This window comes from Sporothrix schenckii (genome assembly GCF_000961545.1).
Source record: "Sporothrix schenckii 1099-18 chromosome Unknown Cont38, whole genome shotgun sequence".
Lineage (NCBI taxonomy): Eukaryota > Fungi > Ascomycota > Sordariomycetes > Ophiostomatales > Ophiostomataceae > Sporothrix > Sporothrix schenckii.
In genome coordinates this window covers 2374509-2391472 of record NW_015971139.1, presented here as the reverse complement: position 1 = coordinate 2391472, position 16964 = coordinate 2374509, and the positions used below count along the sequence as shown (strand labels likewise).

Below are 16964 nucleotides of genomic sequence, written 5' to 3'. Positions count from 1 at the left end.
GGCTTGGTTCGGTAGTCAAAAAGCAGAAGGCATATGATGTCCGCGTCACGATATCACAATCCATGCTGTACGGTGTTCAAAAAAAAAAAACTGACAGCGCGCGACGTTCTCTGTGTCTCTGCCTTGTAAACACCCCGCAGACATCCCTGCAGAGCTGCATCCGCATCAAAGACGTATGAGTGGAGCGGCAGCACGGCTAGGTGCATGAGCTGAAACTAAAGGGCATTCGCAAAGGCGCCACATACTCTGTCTCAAAACATGTCGGTAAATTGGTGGGCACTTTGCAGAGCCGTGTCGCTTGCACCTCAGTGGCATCCACTTCTTGGTGCCATCCGGCGGCAGTGCCTCTGAAAATTAGGCGGTGGACGGCATCCGGGTCGGTAGTGCGGTGTTGGAGAGTGAGGAAATCACCAAATCTGCTGCCTGTGCCGTTGATGTCGAAAAATGGGAACTCCATGAGTAAATTGTGCGTCGACATTGTAATTTGTTTCTGAAGCAGCCGGAAGTGTGGAATCGTGTTGTTGATGCTATTCGGCCCCGGTAGGAATGGCATTCTATCGACAAGTGACGAATCCCAGCCATGCAGGTCAATATGTGGAGGATTGATGCGATGACGAGTGGTCTGAACTCAGGACGCAAAGAGAAGGACGAAAGAGCGATGACGGGTGGATTCTAGATTCCGGCGGGTCGGGAGATGCCGATAAATATTGCCCAATTGGGCCATGTCAATACACCACTGATTAGTGGGTCCGTCGGCAACAGTCAAACCCCTGACAAGGCCTACTTCCTTCCTGAACAGCTGGTTGTCGCCGTGCGGGCCATGGCCGGCGACGATATGCAAAAGTCGGGGTCTGCATTGCTTGCTGCCCGCCTACCACCACTTTTACATGAAGTGGTCGCCGTGTTTGTGAGGGGATGGATACATCAGACGAGAAGTGCCTTCCAGTGTCTGGTCTTCTTTTGCGACCATTTCTCCATAGCATCGAAAACCTCAATGTGGCCTGCCTTGCCCACGCCCACGACACGTAGAAATGGGACCAAGATATCTATGTCAACGACAATATCAAGCCCAGCGACTCAATGGGTGGGTCGTGTTGCGCCTTTAGAGGGACGTGCCTGCACCGACCATAACTGCAAACTGTCGAAGAAACTAACGGCATCATGTCGACACCCGACAGCGGCAAGACTTGGAACTGCATGGCAAAATAGAGGTACGATGACAACATCTTAATGCTTAAGCTAGTTAGTATAAAGAGGAAGATAAAAAACGGCATGCTGCTGCGTTCGTACGAATGCAAAGTAACGTGTTGAGAACAGTCAAGGTATTTATTACGGGTCCCCCAGACACCTAAAACGTTTACATTCCCGGTCCCATATCACAGCCACAGTCACCTCCACTTGTTAGTTATCGTCATGGGCCTCGTGGGGCACCTCCTTCGTGTCGCTCGGCAGGAACCCGGCCTCCTGCTCCAGCGTCGTGTGGGCCGTCACTGTCCAGACGGTGGGCAGCGCAATGGCCAGGCTGCCCATGCAGAGGCTCCAGTCCATGATGAACTGGGTCATGCCGGACTTGCCGAGGGCGTTGATGCGCCAGGCCATGGCGCCGCCGGTGGACTGGAAAGTCTTGTAGGCGCCGACGAGCACCGCGGCGCGGCCGGCGCTGTTGGACTCGGTGCCGATGAGCCAGTAGCAAAAGCTCTGCCAGAGGGCATCGTAGGCGCCGTAGAAAATGTATAGGAAAATGGGGCCGGTGGCGAGGGCGCCCTCGGTGTAGTCAATGTCCTGCTTGTGGCCCGCGGCCAGGCGCGCCTCGGCCCAGCGCTGGAAGGCCAGGCCGCCGCCCCAGATGACCATGCCGGTGACGAACAGGACGGCCCAGCCGATGCGGGCGCGCGTCGGGCGAGCGATGTGCAGGCCGGGCATGTCGAGGATCCAGCCCATGACGAGGCCGCCAATCATCTGGGCCATCCAGTAGAGGGCGGAGTTGAGCGAGCGGGTGCGGATGTTGAAGGTGTAGCCGTTGACGTTGTTCTGCTGGTACGAGTAAAAGACGTTGGCGCAGAAGAAGAGGGGCAGCATGGCGGCGACGCGCCAGCTCAGCATCGTGCGCACGGCAATGTCCACGGTGCCGCGCAGGGTGCGGCGCTCGGTCTCGAGGGCGGCGTGCAGCTGGGCCAAGCGGATGCGGCGCGGGCTGCAGATGAAGACGCCGAGCAGCCACCCGAACAGCATGATGACCATGAGGGCAATGTAGGTCGAGTCGGTGACGGTGCCGCTCTTGGAGTGGAAGTTAAGGCCAAAGGACGCCAGCGAGCCGACGCCGCCGCCCAGGTTGAAAATGATCCAGAATACGGCAATGGACCGCCCCTTTTGGCCCTCGGGCACGTAGCTGGTCATGATGGCGCCCTGCACAATCCAGATAAAGGACGCGCCGATGCCCAGGATGGCGCCTGATGCAATCACAAACGCGCCGTTCTTGTGGTGGTTGTACGCCAGCAGCGAGCCGCTGTACAGCGCGTACGTCCAGCCGCCAATCATGAAGCACAGCCGCGGGCCGACGTACGAGAAGATGGGGCCGACGATAAAGAGCGCGGTGCCGGCAGTGGCGGCGAGCAGAGCCACCGTGGCGTTGGCCGCGACGGTCGAGTCGACCTGGCCGGAGCCACCAAGGCCGCTCAACGCATTGTACATCTGCTGGTCAGTAGGGGGTCAAGAAGACGAGGGTGCATTCGAGTAGACGTACTCCTGGCAAGCAAAAGAAGATGAAGCTGACGAGGATAATCTGCGTCCACGGATGCGCGTAGAAGCGCACCAGCTTCGAGGCGTGCGGGCTCCATTCGTCGTCGTTTGATGGCTGCACTTCGGCTGCGGGTTCGACGGTAGGGTCGACCACAGGGTCGACGTGTGTATTCTTGTCCATCGTGGTGTGTATGTGGAAGAAAATAGGGAAAGAGGCAAGTTCAAACGAGGCTCCGGGTTTCTTCTGTGGAGATGAAAGAGGGTGAGACGAAAACAAAGATCGGCGGCGACGGTTACCACATCATATATAAGTAAATATTCAGTGCATGTCGCCTGATACGGGTCCAAAGACGCGGAGTCGCGAAAAAGCATGGGTCATTATAGGAACGTCGTCCCCCAGAACATGGGATGGTTATCGCAAAAGCCTCATTGTCTCCCTGCCAAGGTGTCACACTACTCCGCACTTTGTCGTTGATAGCGCTTCGGAGTGGGGACCGGCAATCCACTCCGAGACTCTCTCCGATGATTAGTCGTTTTTTAATATCTCCGCCAACTCGTTTGGGCAGCTCTGCACGTTTTTGGCAGTTTCTGGCGGTTGTCTCCTTGCCGGCATTCACACATTCTGTATCTCTCCAGGGTTCCTCCCCACACTCTCTCCATTCTCGTTACCTAAGATTACTCTCTTCTCCAGGCCGTCTCCTCATCCTCTCTCTCCACCTCCCTGGTTTGGTCCCTCGCTCCAATCCCCGGCTCTCCTATTGTCAGCTTTCCCCGAAGTTTTCTGGTTCCGGCTTCTGCGGGTTCCTGCGGCACGAATAATCTTAATTCGGTGGACTGCCGGTAGTTCCACAAGTATTAAGTGCATGGCACACTGCGATATGCACATGCAGCCCGGTGAAGCGAGCTAGGGTCCACTGTTATCTCCCACGTACCACGACGCTGGATTGTGTGGCTGTACATCCATAAACGGCAACTTAACTACGGTCGTGGCCGACTCATCCAGGTTGGTATCGGCTTTGTTTCCAAATTTTGTTCACCATCTATACAAGACGCAAAAGCAACACTCTTCTACTACCATGGTATCCGAGTCTCCCCAGTACGTCCTCTGTGTCGACGGCGGCGGGTCCAAATGCACGGCCGTCTTGATCAACTCGGAGGGCACAACTGTCGTGGGCGAAGCCGGGCCGTGCAATCCGTCAACCATCGGCGTGGACGCTGCAGTGGCTGTGATCACGGAAGCCATGAACGACGCGTTGTCCCACGTGCCGACACGGGCAGAAACACTCGCCGGCGTACAGATCACCTCAGCATGGATAGGAATTGCGGGCTATGACCGGCCATCACTTGCGCCGGTCCTGGATGCAGCCATGGTGCAGCTCCTCAAGCTACCGTTGGGCCCTCGTCTGCGCATCACGGCCGACATTGACCTTCTCGCCGTCAACGCGACGCAGTGGCACGCGCCGTCGGCCGTCGTCCTCGTGGCGGGGACGGGCTCGGTGGCCATGAGCTATGGACGGAAGGAGAGCGAGACCGACGATGACGACACAGTGCTTGCACGTACTGGACGAGTCGGCGGCTGGGGTCCACTGCTCGGTGACGACGGGGCCGGTTTCTCCATTGGCCGTGATGCTTTGCGTGTGGCTCTACGAACCAGTGATGCGTGGACCAAGGATGGGAGTGACGACAAAAGTATACCCGCATTAAGTCAAGCTGTCTTTGACTATTTTCGAGAACAACAGCGAGTGAAAGGCACGGAATTCCAACCGAGAGACCTCCTGTCGTGTATATTGACGCCTACGCCGTTGGCATCCACGCCACCTTCAGCAAACACCTCATCCTCTCCAACGAAAACGATTGCACAAGCGGCACGCATCGTCTTGTCGCTCGCCGACACAGATGACCAGGCACGACGGATCCTCGAGCAGGGCGCAGCCAGTTTGGCTGACTTGGTAGAGGAATTACTACGTGTGCAAAACTTGGATACAAACACGACAGAGACAGCCCTTATCATGGCGGGTGGACTCTTGTGCCACAAAACCTACAGCAACATGGTACGAAACGAGCTGGCAAGACGAAACGTCCAGTTCCAATGGACAACGCAGGTCCAGTCGCCAGCCCTAGAGGGTGCTCGGTTTCTGGCAAGTCAGCGCCATCGTGTATAATAGACAATACGATAATGAATAAATGAATCATGTCACTCTATATGGAACCTAAGATACTGTGTATTGTACAACAATGCAATGCTTGACTCTATTCTCAGTCTATCCCGCTCCAATGCTCGCTAGATCTTTTGGTGGTCAACACTCCGCAGCGCCTTGCTCAGCATGCCGCCGCTTTTTTGCAGCACCAAACGCGCTTGGTCCGGTGACAGGCCAGACATGGCCACGAGGATGCTCAGTTTGACGCTGCCGTCGCAGCCCGCCAAAAGGCTGTCAACTTCGGCGTCTTCGTCGACCCTGTGTGCGGCGAGGATGCCGGCCGGTGACACGACCGTGCGCAGAACACGGCGTGCCCGGTCCCGCAGCTTCTCGTTGGACATTTGCAAGTCGATCATCTGCACGGTTAGCGGTGGTTCCCACACATTCGGAGAGAGCAGCCAGCGGCATGGACGGCGACGTACCAGGTTGCCAAACGTCTTTCCTGTCCGGACTTGGGATCCCGTCGAGATCATGTTGAGGATCTGTTGGTTAGTGGCGTGCGACTTCGGAAACAATAAACAATATGCGATGGAGTATCGATGCGTATGCTCTGGCCTACCATTTTTGTTGCCGTCCCGGCCTTGAGCCGTGTGCTGCCCGTCAACACCTCCGGCCCCGTCACGCACTCAATGAGCACGTCGCACAGGCCCGTCTCCCGCATCTGGCTCGGCTGCACGCACGCCAGCCCCACGGTGGCCGCACCCACCGACTTGGCGTACCGCAGGCCGCCCAACACGTACGGTGTGCGCCCGGACGAGGCAATGCCAATGACGACGTCGTTGCGGCCCAGCGGCTGGCTTTCCAGGCGCGCCGCAATCTCCTCGGCCGCCAGCGTCTCCGAGTCCTCGGCGCCCTCGACGGCCGTCCGCAGCGCGCCGTCGCCGCCGGCAATCAGGCCAACAAACTGCGAGGGTGGCGCGGAAAACGTCGGCGGGATCTCCGAGGCGTCCAGAACGCCCAAGCGGCCGCTCGTGCCGGCGCCAATGTAGACAACACGCCCGCCGGTGGCGATGCGCGGCACGACGAGATCAATTGCCCGCGCAATCTCAGGGAGGCACAGCTTGACGGCGGCCGCCACGCCCTGGTCCTGGTCGTTGATTATTTCTGCGGGGGTTAGTACCTGTTCGTTCAAAGACCGAGTCCGTGCAGAAGAGACAAACGCACGGCATAGTTCCAGCGTGGAGACGGTATCGATCTGTGCAGTTTTTGCGTTGCGCTGCTCTGTTTGTAGGTCCGCCAGCGACGCCAGCGAATCGGAGGTCATTGTGGAGGTTGTCGCGGGAGGGAGTTGTAGGAAAACGTTGCCGTCGAACATGCAATAACGAAAACAGAAACGCCAAAAGAAACAACCAGATGAGATAATGTCAAACGAAAAAAAATGTCGATATAAACAAGTCAGATTTTCCTCGAAAATTATGATGCAAGTGAGACGCGATATTTCACACCGCACGCGGTCTTACATAACAGCGGGACAGAATCATGGCGGCCAAATTCAATGTACCTATGAACAGTGGACGGAGTATTCGTAAAGCCCAAGCTTGCCGCACCAAACCTTTCTTCTCCCTTTTTAGTTTTACCTCCGATGGTGGAGACTGCCGAGCGGAGTGAACAGAGAAGTTGAACTTAGTTTACTCCGACATTGGCATGTGTGGGTCCGCTTTAACGACTCACTCCGATCTTGAGAAATCACTCCGATGGCCACTCCGAGGGCCACTCCGATATCACCTGCGCATCCCAAACAATTCGATCTCATGACTCTCCACACCACGCGAGAATACGAGAACACGAGCTGGTCCAGACTACCGGTACCATCACTCGTCAATTAAAGTAACGGTACGAATTACTAATCGTGTCTTTTATCCGTAACAAGCGCGCTCGTTTGCGGCAGTCATTTTGTGTGACAAGCCGTGAATGTGATGAGAAAGGTTAAAGCAGTAAGCCTTAAGTTGATGTGGTGGGACAGCATTTTCTAGTCAGAGCTCTCCCGCTGATACCTGCCCTCTCTCGTGACAAAAAGATTGATACTCTCCACCAATTTTGGTGAAATTTCTTTATTTAAAAATTGAGCAAAAATAAGTCAAAATTCTACATAAACTCGTTAGTAAACCGAAAAGGTCGGGTTTACATCCGACAAAATTTTCCAATTAATTTTCTGTCCTGGTTGACTAATTAGGCTTGAATAACGGAAGGCACTTTATTAATTGCCGTATCAATTTTTTTGTCGTGAGGAACAAACCAGACGCAGAGAGTATGAGCACCAATCCAAAAACGGCTATACAATGTCTTCGCTACGTCCGTCGGCTATGTTCCCAACCAGCCCTCATCGACGACAGTGAACGTCGTAAGCAGGTCGACAACAACTTAAGCACGGCCCTCGGGCCAGTACGAGGAGATGCGGCCGGTGGGAGACTCCATGACGGCGCCGTTGCCGTGCCAGTCGTCGACATAGACGCGGTCGGTGCCGACCTGCTGGATGTACCAGTCGCGCACCAGGGTGTTGACGTCGGCCGGGTTGCCCAGCGCCTCGGACGCGGCCAGGACCCACTGGCCGTCGTTCTTCATGTCGTAGGCGCCCGTGGGCGCGCCGTCCAGGATCCACTGCGTGAAGCCCATCCACTCGTTGCCGTTGTCCGTGTCCCAGATGAGGGCGGCACCGTCGCAGCCGCGGATCAGCGAGATGTCGGCCCAGCCCGCGCCGTTGGCGTCCCAGCTGAACTCGAACCAGGTGCCCAACAGGTTGCTCTGGCCGCTGAGCATGGTGCTGTCGACGCCGCGCTGGATGCGGCCCTGGAAGTCGCCGGGCAGCGTCACAAACTGCGTCTCGCCGGCGGCGATCCAAATGTACTTGTACGGCACCAGGTCGCAGCAGTTTTGGAAGATGTAGAAGCCGCGCCAGTCGCTGCCCGCGTTGGTAATGTGGATGCCCTTGCCGCCGTTGTCGGCGTCTCCCCAGGTCAGCGTGGGCGACCCCACGCAGGCATGCGTCTTGCAATAGTCGTCGCGGCGGCCCAGGCGCGACGAGGAGGCGGTGGTGCCTTTGGGCCGGTCCCGCTGCAGGCCGACATGGCTGTGCTTGGGCAGCGTCGTGTTGGCCGTAATGGCTGCAATGTCTGGGAAGGGCAGACTCTTGGGGCGCGAATGGGAGCCCGCAGGGACGCCGGCAGGAACCGTGGCAAGGACACTGGCAGCCAGCGACGCACCGGCCAGGGAGAGGGCAGTAAGTGCTCTGATCATTGTGGAGAGTGGTGTCGGGGCCAAGTGGTCTGTGAGATGAGATGTGGAGTGAGATCTTGTTGATTCTGAGGATATTCTATGAGATAAGAATAGGGGCATCTGTATATGGACGGAGAACCTACAGATTTATACAAAAGAGCTACGGATCACAGCCGACAACAATATCCCACGTAATTTACAGATAAGAGGCAGTCAGACTGATTACAGACGACAGATTCCGTTGTCCACGGACGGCAGAGAAATCCTCTACGATGCTATAATTTCTCAGCTCACAGATGTCCCGCGTTACTCGATCCGTCGTCGGGCTACCTTGTCAAAACGTGTCCCCATACTAGAGTCGGCAAGCCGGCATCACTGAGTCGACACCAAATCTCCGTCCACGTTGTGTCTGTCGTCAGTTTTCCTCACTCTGTCGTTGTTTGGTCCTTGCACCGTCGGTCACCAATTTGTGTTTTCTCGGCATCGCCGGCGAGACCATGCGTCTTTGAGGTTCGACGTAAGGCCTATATCAACGTGACGATGAAAGATGCATCCACATGGATTTGCTTTATCGTCGCATTGGTCACAGTAGTGGGAGGTCTCTCTAGGATTAGACGCGTTGAGATGGCCCGTGTTTATTCGTACGTGTCAGGATTCTACGTACTAGCTGAATATGGGTTCGATGCCCTGTCAGCATCACAATCGTGCTATTTATTTCCGCAATCATTCGTTCTAGATCCTGCCTTGCGCTATTTTTTATTTAATCTCAATTATTGTCGGTCAGATTATTTAATGGTTGCTTTTTTATTTTCTTTTTATGAACTTGTTTGTTTTTCTAACTCTGGTACGACGTACACCCACCACCTCGACTGCAACCTTGCCTCCTTTTATTGCATCTCTTGACTGGCTGTTTATCAGTAAGCAACGGACGTGCATGACGTGCAATGTCCCATACTCCATGTCCCAAAGAAGCTTCAAGAGCGAAATATGCGCAAAAAGGCTGTGCTGCGGACAACCTTTGTGGACAACCGTTTATCTCCGCCAATCCGCGTTTCTTCAGCCACAGCAACCCCCACGACCGGCACACTGCACTTGAGATGAATAATTAACCTCCCATCTGGGATTAAGAATATGCTTCCCTTCTAGGCATGTCCTAGAAGTGTATCGTTGCGGGGCAGTTTGTTTTGTGTAAGTGTAAAAAGTAGAGCAAGCTCGCTTCCTGACTTGCAACCCTACTCAAAGTTGCAATTACTCCCAGTACACAACGGCCAGGTGGTCAATTCTGGGCCCTACCACTACCACTCTTGCATGCTTCGTGCATCCATCCATCCAGATCCATATTTTTGAATGGGGACATTTCTTGGTCGTCATGACTCAATGTCAATGGACAGTCGATACGGGATGAGGATTTACGGGATGAGCCGTTGTTGCCGTTGAAATGATGTGGCGGGGTTTTGTAAAAATAAACTCACAGATGTTTGTGTTGCCCCTGAGAAGTGTGGCTGGTCTGTGGCAACAACTGGAACAAAGCCGTTGCCATCCCGTCCTTCTAGGCTGCCACGCTGCCCAACACCAACATCCAACCCTGCCAGGCAGCACAGCCCCTAGCAAGGGTCCACTCCTTTTGTGTCCTATCCTCGATCCAGCAGCTCCTTAGGATAGCTCCACGTGGAGAGTTTCAACCGTTCTTGGCTCTCCAGCTTACGTACCGCCACCATTGTTCATTTTTTGTCCTCTCTTCTTGAATGGTCTTTAACATTCTCATCCTCCCAAGTCATCCTCAGTTGTTCTCTCATTTACTCATGTGGATTTTGCTCACAGCCCACAAGCCATTATCGTAGAGCTCCTGTGTCATGCAGCCAATGCAACCAATGCAGCCCACTCATATCCCCTTCCGCACCACCCCCCGCCATCTAGCTCAAAGAGGTATGTGTGATCCGGTCTGCCCGATAACCTTACCACTCCAGCCATGATCGACACGCGCTACGACGTTAGCTTTCTTCGTCCCAAATCGATCCCACATCGTGACCCCATACTGTTTACCCGTCGCTCTTGGCCATTCACCCTGCGCACAGCGTTTATCTGACCGACGATCGTTCATGGTTGGATCGAAAGTCTAAATCGCTTCCGAGTGTGCCGCCATTGCATTGACCTACATGTACTCTCCACGGCATCGGCCTCGGCACATTTCAACGCCGTGTCTCTGTCGTGGTCCTGTCGTGACCCAGTCGTGGCCCTGTCACGGGCGGTCTTTTGTGTTTCATACTTTCGGCCCGTCCTCTGACTTCCTCGCATTTTGAGGTTAATAACGCCGAGCGTCCAGTTTAGGGCGAAGAGCACCCATGCCCACCAATCGTCCAAGCATGGACCGTCGACCACGTCCGGTCGTTTTACCGATTGACGAGAAGATCTGCATTTTTAACTCGGTTTTTTTACCTGGTGTCGACATCGTGAACATGCGACGATCGCAGCCTCGATTGATTTGCATCCAGTGTCCAGCGGAATATAGGACATACGGGATGCTCGACAGCGGACGATCATAGTATAAAACAGTGGCAGACACAAGCGTCCCTTGATTTGTCTGATTGTGTTATCGGTCACCACTCCTGTTTCCTTCCTTTCTTCATCGTTGGTATTTTCTTCTGTTCTTCTCGCCAGAGACACCATGGTGAACACCCTCTCGACTCTGGCAGTCGCGTCCCTCCTGGGCGTGGCAAAAGCCTGGTTGCCCCAGGACAATGTCCACCGCATGGAGGCCCGTGATGGGACCAACCTCTTCAACAAGACAACGACCCGGTCAGTCGAGGGCCGCTGGCTGACCACGAACGGCGCGCCCCTGCGCGGTGTGAACCTGGGCTCGCAGTTTGTCCTCGAGCCCTGGATGGCCAGCAACACCTGGTCGAGCATGGGCTGCAGCGGCCAGAACTCGGAGTTTGACTGCGTCTCGCACCTGGGCCAGGCCGCCGCCAACGCCGCCTTCCAAAACCACTGGGGCTCGTGGATCACCGAGGACGACTTCAACGAGATGCAGAGCTACGGCCTCAACGCGGTGCGCATCCCGCTTGGCTACTGGCTCGACGAGTCGCTCGTCTACGCGGACTCGGAGCACTTCCCCCAGGGCGCGCTGTCGTACCTCCAGAACATTGTCGGCTGGGCCAGCGACCGCGGGTTCTACATTGTTCTGGACCTGCACGGCGCGCCCGGCGCGCAGGTCGCCCAGAACGCCGACACGGGCCAGTTTTCGCCGACGCCGGGCTTCTACGTCGACTACCAGTACGAGCGCGCCCTCCAGTTCCTCGAGTACCTCGTCGAGCAGGTCCACACCGTCAACGAGTACCGCAACGTCGGCATGATTGAGCTTGTCAACGAGCCGTTGCAGACGCAAAACGACCAGACCAGCAGCATGCGCAACTCCTACTACAAGAACGCCTGGGACCGCGTCCACACCAAGGAGGACGCGCTCGGCGTCCACGGCAACGCCCAGGTCCACCTTGCCGTCATGAACAACGACTGGGGCAGCGGCAACCCCACCGAGTCCATGAACGGCTGGTACGTCGCCTACGACGATCACCGCTACCTCAAGTGGTCGTCGGTCGCCGTCGACAAGTCCGCCTACCTCCAGGCCTCGTGCAACGACAACAGCCAGTCCGACAGCCCCGGCATCGTCGGCGAGTTCTCCCTCAGTCCCCCCGACAACGTCCAGTGGAACGCCGACTGGACGCCCAGCACCAACACCGACTTTTACACCAAGTGGTTCGCCGCCCAGGTCACCTCCTACGAGCAGCACAACCTCGGCTGGTTCTTCTGGAGCTGGAAGACGGAGCTCGGCGACTACCGCTGGAGCTACAAGGACGCCGTCGCCGCCGGTGTCATTCCCAAGGACCCGGGGTCGGTCGACCGCGGCGCTGCTTGTTAAGTGAGATATGGCCACCGAGACTCGGGTGAAACGAAATTATTCGACACCACCTGTGGCCCGGTAGAGGAGGATGAATGAGATTTTCTTCTTTGCATATTTATTACTTTGACATATACAAACAATGTCTGTACATACACGAACAATACATTCTTACATGATTACAAGTTTGTCTTACATTATTAATCACGTGCAACCGTATTGGGCAGCTATTTGTTCGGGGAAGAAGCTGAAGGACGCCCACAAGTGGTCGTAAAACCAACCGTCGCGTCGTTGGAACATAAACACGAGACGAATGAAATTCATAATAATAGATTTCTATTAAAGAGGAATATTCAATTAATTGACATTCTAAGGTCTTCGTCAATAATTGAGACCGTTTCATGCACGTGAGCCTGCAAAACGAGAAAGTGTTGTGGCCGACAGTACCTTTACTCCGAAATCCCACTTAGCGCTTGACTCCGATGTCTTACCCCGAACGCCGATATCCCATGACTCTCCTCTGCCCACACCACCCGTCTCTTCCAGGTGCCCGCATCGTACAGGGTCGCGTGTTATCCGTCTAAGAAGTGGGTAAAGTCACTCATAAAGTCCAGGTGATTGACTTCGGTCGAATTAGGGCCGGGCAGACCAATCCACAGCTCGGGTCGGAATTCCCACTGGTCCTGGTCAAATGCGTCGGTGTTGTTGTTGAGCCCATTTCCATTGCCGTTGGATGGCGGCGGCGTAAAGATGGGGACACTGCTCGCGGACGTGTTTTGTGCCAACTGTGGCTCGGCGCCCGCTGTCGCCGCCGTGGGCGTTTGCGTATGGCCGCGTCGGCGCGGCGACAGTGTGGACTCGAGGACGCGAATAAGAATGCCTTTGGCGCGGATGAAGAGCTTGTCGTTGCCGTCGCTGGAGTCGTAGAGGTAGTCCATGTGCGCAATCAGGACCGACAAGTCGCGGATGGCCTTGGTGAACGTGGCCCCGCTGGACGCGGTCCACGTTCCCGTGGTCGACGCACTGGCCAGCAGGCACTTGGCCAGCGCGCCCGCGGCCGGCAGCCCAAACGCCGAGACACGCCAGGCCAGCGTGTTCAGGCCCAGGCGGTTGAGCCGCTCACGCATGATAATGGCCTCGTTGACCCAGGCCAACAAGTCGCTGGCCACACCAAAGAGCGCGTCCAAGTTGGCGGTGCCGTGGACCGAGGCGGTCCACTCGATCAAAAAGAGCGTTTGAAGGTAGTAGAGGCGAATCAGGTACAGCGTGTCGGTTTGCTGGCCGGGTCGCCGGGCGCGCCAGACCTCGCACGCGGGCACGGCCAAGTACGACGGGAGGGCACGCCAGGCATCGGCAATCTTGGTGCGCAATGCGGTGAGAGCAAGCCGTTCGGGAAGCTCGTTGCTGCCGTGTCCGCCGATAATTGCCTCCAGAGCCTCCTCGCGGATCTGCGAGGTAATCATAGACCAGCGGATGACGGCGTGCGTGCGGATCTGGCCGAGCGTGTTCCAACCGGCTTCGTCGAGCTGCCGCAAGTGGTCCTCCAGAGCGTCTCCAGCGAGTTGGTAGGCTTCCGGGTTGACGTCCAAGGGCATGTGGATGACGCAGTGCCGCTTGCTGATGCGCGGTGGTCGCCCTAGAAAGACGGAAAAGTTGATGTCCGAGCTGTACAGCAGGGCAAATACGTGCTTGCGCAGTTCCACCAAAAAGAATGGCAGGCCGTGGCCGCTCCCGCCGTCCCGTTCCCGTGCATCTCGCTCCAGCCTTTGGTGGATGCCGCGGCCGAACAAGGCGTTGATGGCTGTGTTGAGCCGGCCCCAGACGCGGAAACTCTGATGTCCAAAGTATACCGAGTGGAGCAAGAAGCTCTCGTACAGAAAGATGATCTGCACATCGTTCAAGATGTCCAGCGACTCGCAAAATGTCGCGCACGTGTTGCTGGCGTGCAGCAGCTGCCGGCCGAGGGCGTGGCGTTCCTGTTCGGTGCGGTACAGCACAGCATGCGGCGCCCGTAGCTTGCTCACGGCGTTGCCTGCGAGTGCCAGAACCAGGCCCACCGTCTCCCAGCGAAGGTTGCGGCCGGTGTACTTGTCGGCAAAGTCGTTGAGAGACGCCGAACCGTCCACGTCGGTCGGGACTTTCGTGGCATGAAAGAGACGGCGCGAGAGGAGCGACGGTGTGTCCAGAACGCGGCCAAAACTATCCAGAAACGGACGCACCAACAGCGACCCGAGATGCACCTCGAGGCCTTTGCCCATCCACTCCGCAAACAGCTGCTGCAAGATGCGCTGCGTGAAGAGGCGCGCGAGGAGCTCCAAGACCTGCGCACCCTCTTCAATCATGGCCGCACCGCTCATGACCAGCATCGTGCCTTGCAAGGGCGATGGTCCGTCGGTTCCGTGGCTGCCGTCCATTGGATCGTGTCCGCTGCCAAGTCCTGCGGCATGATTTGGTGCTGCTGTGTCTGTGCCAAGTTGCGCGACACTGCTGTCCTCCCCATTGGTATTTGCGTTGATGCTTTGGTCTTCGTTCTCATTGTCGTCGCCGTCTTCGTTCTCGTCCTCGTAGCTCGCCGCGCCGTGTTCCACTGTGTCCAGAATGGTGTTGAGGGACGAGGAACCTTGGAACCCTGGGTTGGGGTACAGCGTCAACTGCAATGGCGGTTGCCCGTCTGCCAACGCAGGCAGTTCCGGAAGAGCTGCCAAGCGGTCATAATCACCCGCCGGCGACACATGCGACCGAATCTGTGGCTCGGGATGCGACTGCGACTGCGGCTGCGTTGCGCTGCTCCTGCGCGCATTGCTGCTATTATTGACTCTCTTGAACGGGTCTTTGCGGTACACACACTGTCCCGGGACGCCTTTGCGCGAGCAGCGAGCGCACACAGGGCGGCCGTGGTCACAGGCCAGCTTGGACACTCGACACGGCTCGCACGACGGGATGCGCGACGATCGTGGTGATCCCCCGGCTGCTGTCCGCGCCGCAGCCGACCGCGACGAGACCGATCGCGCAGATCGTGGACCGCGGCCAGTGTCTGCCATCTGCGGCGGTGGTGCGCACAGCGAATGGTTGTTGGATGAAAGTGCGTTTTTGTCTCTGCAATTGGCGACCTCTGGATTTTGTATTCGGTCACATGGCCGTCGTGACTGCCGTCCCAAGTATTTGGTGACGAGAGAATGAGGAGGAGGGTTGGGTGTGAGAAAGAAGGAAAGAACGACCAATTAATTGAATTAGCACGGTTAGCATTGTGGCGACCAGTGACAGTTCGCTAGCGGGCGGCAGTGGTAAAAGTGGGTCATTCAAGACTGCGTTGAGTGTTAACATGACTTGCGATGGCAGGCACGTGGCAACACCGCATAGCTCTTTCTATTTCTTCTTCGGATTTACAAAATGGTTTTTATGTTCTCGACCATATTGTCCCATTGGCCACTTCTACTATGGTTTGCCACCGCTGGTCGCTCTTGCCGTTTGATGCAGTACGGACAGTCATGCCCGCAGTTTTCGACGGCTCGCGCAGGACTGTGAGTCGCAACTGCGATTTTTGAGCAGAAAGTATTGGTTCCTCCTTCCATTTCTTAAAATGATCCTGCAGAAAGTCCCAAAGAAAGGAGAGAAGTTTCTTCCAGTTACTTCCAGTTTTTTGGGGGTTTTTTTGGGGGGGGGGGGCTGTTTTCTCTTTTCTCCTCTCACGACAATCAACAACAATCACCATCGATATTGGCAACAGCTGATGAGGGGATAACAACGACACGAATAATGCGAAGCGTGAACATCATTTGATCCCACTGGCGCCACCTTTCGTCGACGATGGCAATTACGAAATGCGGTAACAAATAATATATCCTACTCACTGTCTATTTGCTAAACAGGCGCAGCCATATCTTTACACCCACACTGCCACTGCATAACCACGCTCGCCCGTCCAGTGGCCATGTGCGTCCGGGCACGTCTCTGCCCAGAGGTTTGTCTCCGACCCAAGGCCAATGTCAAAGTTGATCTTCGGCTTGGCGTTCCAGTGCACCTTGTTGTCGCTGTCAATCGACCAGCCCGTCGACCCGCTGGCCACAGGCTGCGATGCCTCCATCTGGAACATGTCTCCAAAGTTGGGGTACTTGTCAAAGGCCTTGCCACCACACGTCAAGACGTCGTTGGCGGTGCCGGCAAGCTGGCAATCGAGGGCTTTGGTCTGGTCCTGGGTACCCGCGCCTGTGGCATCGGCCAGGAACCACTTGCCCTTCTTGGGGTCGACAATCTGGAACTTGAAGGTCTTGCCGGCGGCCGCAGGTGAGGCGGGGAGGGCGGCGGCGTTGATGCTGGTTTGTTAGCAGTGCTCCTTGGGGCAGTAAGTCAATTCCTGGCGATGAAAACCTACCCAACAGCCAGAGCGGCCATGGTGACAATAGATTGGATGAGCATTATGGCGAGCTTTTTTTTTCTGTTTCTTTGGCGAGATACAAAGAGTCTGGACTTGATCTAGGGAAAGAATCAACGGACGACGGAATGCCAAGTATGGGCACAACTGTCCTTTTGTATCTATGTCGCTGTCTATCGTCCCCATGGCCTTTGCGTTATTTTGGTATATTGGCACCCAAGCGACTTACCCCGACTTTGATAGCTGGAAAATAAAAGGTCGGATAAAAGTCTCCATATTGCATCCACCGTCAAAATGGAACGGAACTGTCCGGCTGTATGGCCAGCCGCAATGTTGAAATATAAACGTCCGAATTGCCGTTCTAGATGCAGTTGCATTTCGGCAGATGTCGAGCAAGGATAGCTTGAACCGAACTTTAATTGAATTTTGACAGGGACGTACCTTGTCTAAAGGGAGGAAAGTTCAGATGTCTTCTATTGCTGATTCTTTTCGTGAGACAAAGTTATTTGTCATCATTGGATATACTCCCTTCAGAAATTAAAATGGA

At 55.8% G+C, this 16964-nt stretch overlaps 8 protein-coding genes across 8 annotated transcripts; 2 read left to right on the top strand and 6 right to left on the bottom strand.

The window, feature by feature from the left end:
* Window positions 1–196: 196 nt before the first annotated feature.
* On the bottom strand, window positions 197–478 carry SPSK_06787 (uncharacterized protein; the record flags this gene model as incomplete). The annotated part of the gene is made up of 1 exon (XM_016733482.1): window positions 197–478. The coding sequence occupies one exon, from the start codon at window positions 476–478 to the stop codon at window positions 197–199; it is 282 nt and encodes a 93-aa protein (XP_016592489.1).
* A 923-nt stretch (window positions 479–1401) lies between these two features.
* On the bottom strand, window positions 1402–2920 carry SPSK_06249 (MFS transporter; the record flags this gene model as incomplete). The annotated part of the gene is made up of 2 exons (XM_016732955.1): window positions 1402–2691; window positions 2744–2920. The coding sequence occupies 2 exons, from the start codon at window positions 2918–2920 to the stop codon at window positions 1402–1404; spliced, it is 1467 nt and encodes a 488-aa protein (XP_016592488.1).
* Window positions 2921–3815: 895 nt separating this feature from the next.
* SPSK_06423 (uncharacterized protein) lies at window positions 3816–4901 on the top strand (the record flags this gene model as incomplete). Its single annotated transcript, XM_016733129.1, has 1 exon — window positions 3816–4901. One exon carries the CDS (start codon window positions 3816–3818, stop codon window positions 4899–4901), a length of 1086 nt encoding a protein of 361 aa, XP_016592487.1.
* Window positions 4902–5020: 119 nt separating this feature from the next.
* Window positions 5021–6201, bottom strand: SPSK_06374 (N-acetylmuramic acid 6-phosphate etherase; the record flags this gene model as incomplete). The annotated part of the gene is made up of 2 exons (XM_016733080.1): window positions 5021–5419; window positions 5497–6201. The coding sequence occupies 2 exons, from the start codon at window positions 6199–6201 to the stop codon at window positions 5021–5023; spliced, it is 1104 nt and encodes a 367-aa protein (XP_016592486.1).
* Window positions 6202–7298: 1097 nt separating this feature from the next.
* On the bottom strand, window positions 7299–8171 carry SPSK_06527 (uncharacterized protein; the record flags this gene model as incomplete). Its single annotated transcript, XM_016733231.1, has 1 exon — window positions 7299–8171. One exon carries the CDS (start codon window positions 8169–8171, stop codon window positions 7299–7301), a length of 873 nt encoding a protein of 290 aa, XP_016592485.1.
* A 2644-nt stretch (window positions 8172–10815) lies between these two features.
* On the top strand, window positions 10816–12066 carry SPSK_06336 (endo-beta-1,6-glucanase; the record flags this gene model as incomplete). The annotated part of the gene is made up of 1 exon (XM_016733042.1): window positions 10816–12066. One exon carries the CDS (start codon window positions 10816–10818, stop codon window positions 12064–12066), a length of 1251 nt encoding a protein of 416 aa, XP_016592484.1.
* A 551-nt stretch (window positions 12067–12617) lies between these two features.
* Window positions 12618–15086, bottom strand: SPSK_05969 (c6 zinc finger domain containing protein; the record flags this gene model as incomplete). Its single annotated transcript, XM_016732677.1, has 1 exon — window positions 12618–15086. The coding sequence occupies one exon, from the start codon at window positions 15084–15086 to the stop codon at window positions 12618–12620; it is 2469 nt and encodes an 822-aa protein (XP_016592483.1).
* Window positions 15087–15928: 842 nt separating this feature from the next.
* Window positions 15929–16461, bottom strand: SPSK_06677 (uncharacterized protein; the record flags this gene model as incomplete). The annotated part of the gene is made up of 2 exons (XM_016733378.1): window positions 15929–16358; window positions 16418–16461. 2 exons carry the CDS (start codon window positions 16459–16461, stop codon window positions 15929–15931), a joined length of 474 nt encoding a protein of 157 aa, XP_016592482.1.
* Between the last annotated feature and the right edge of the window lie 503 nt (window positions 16462–16964).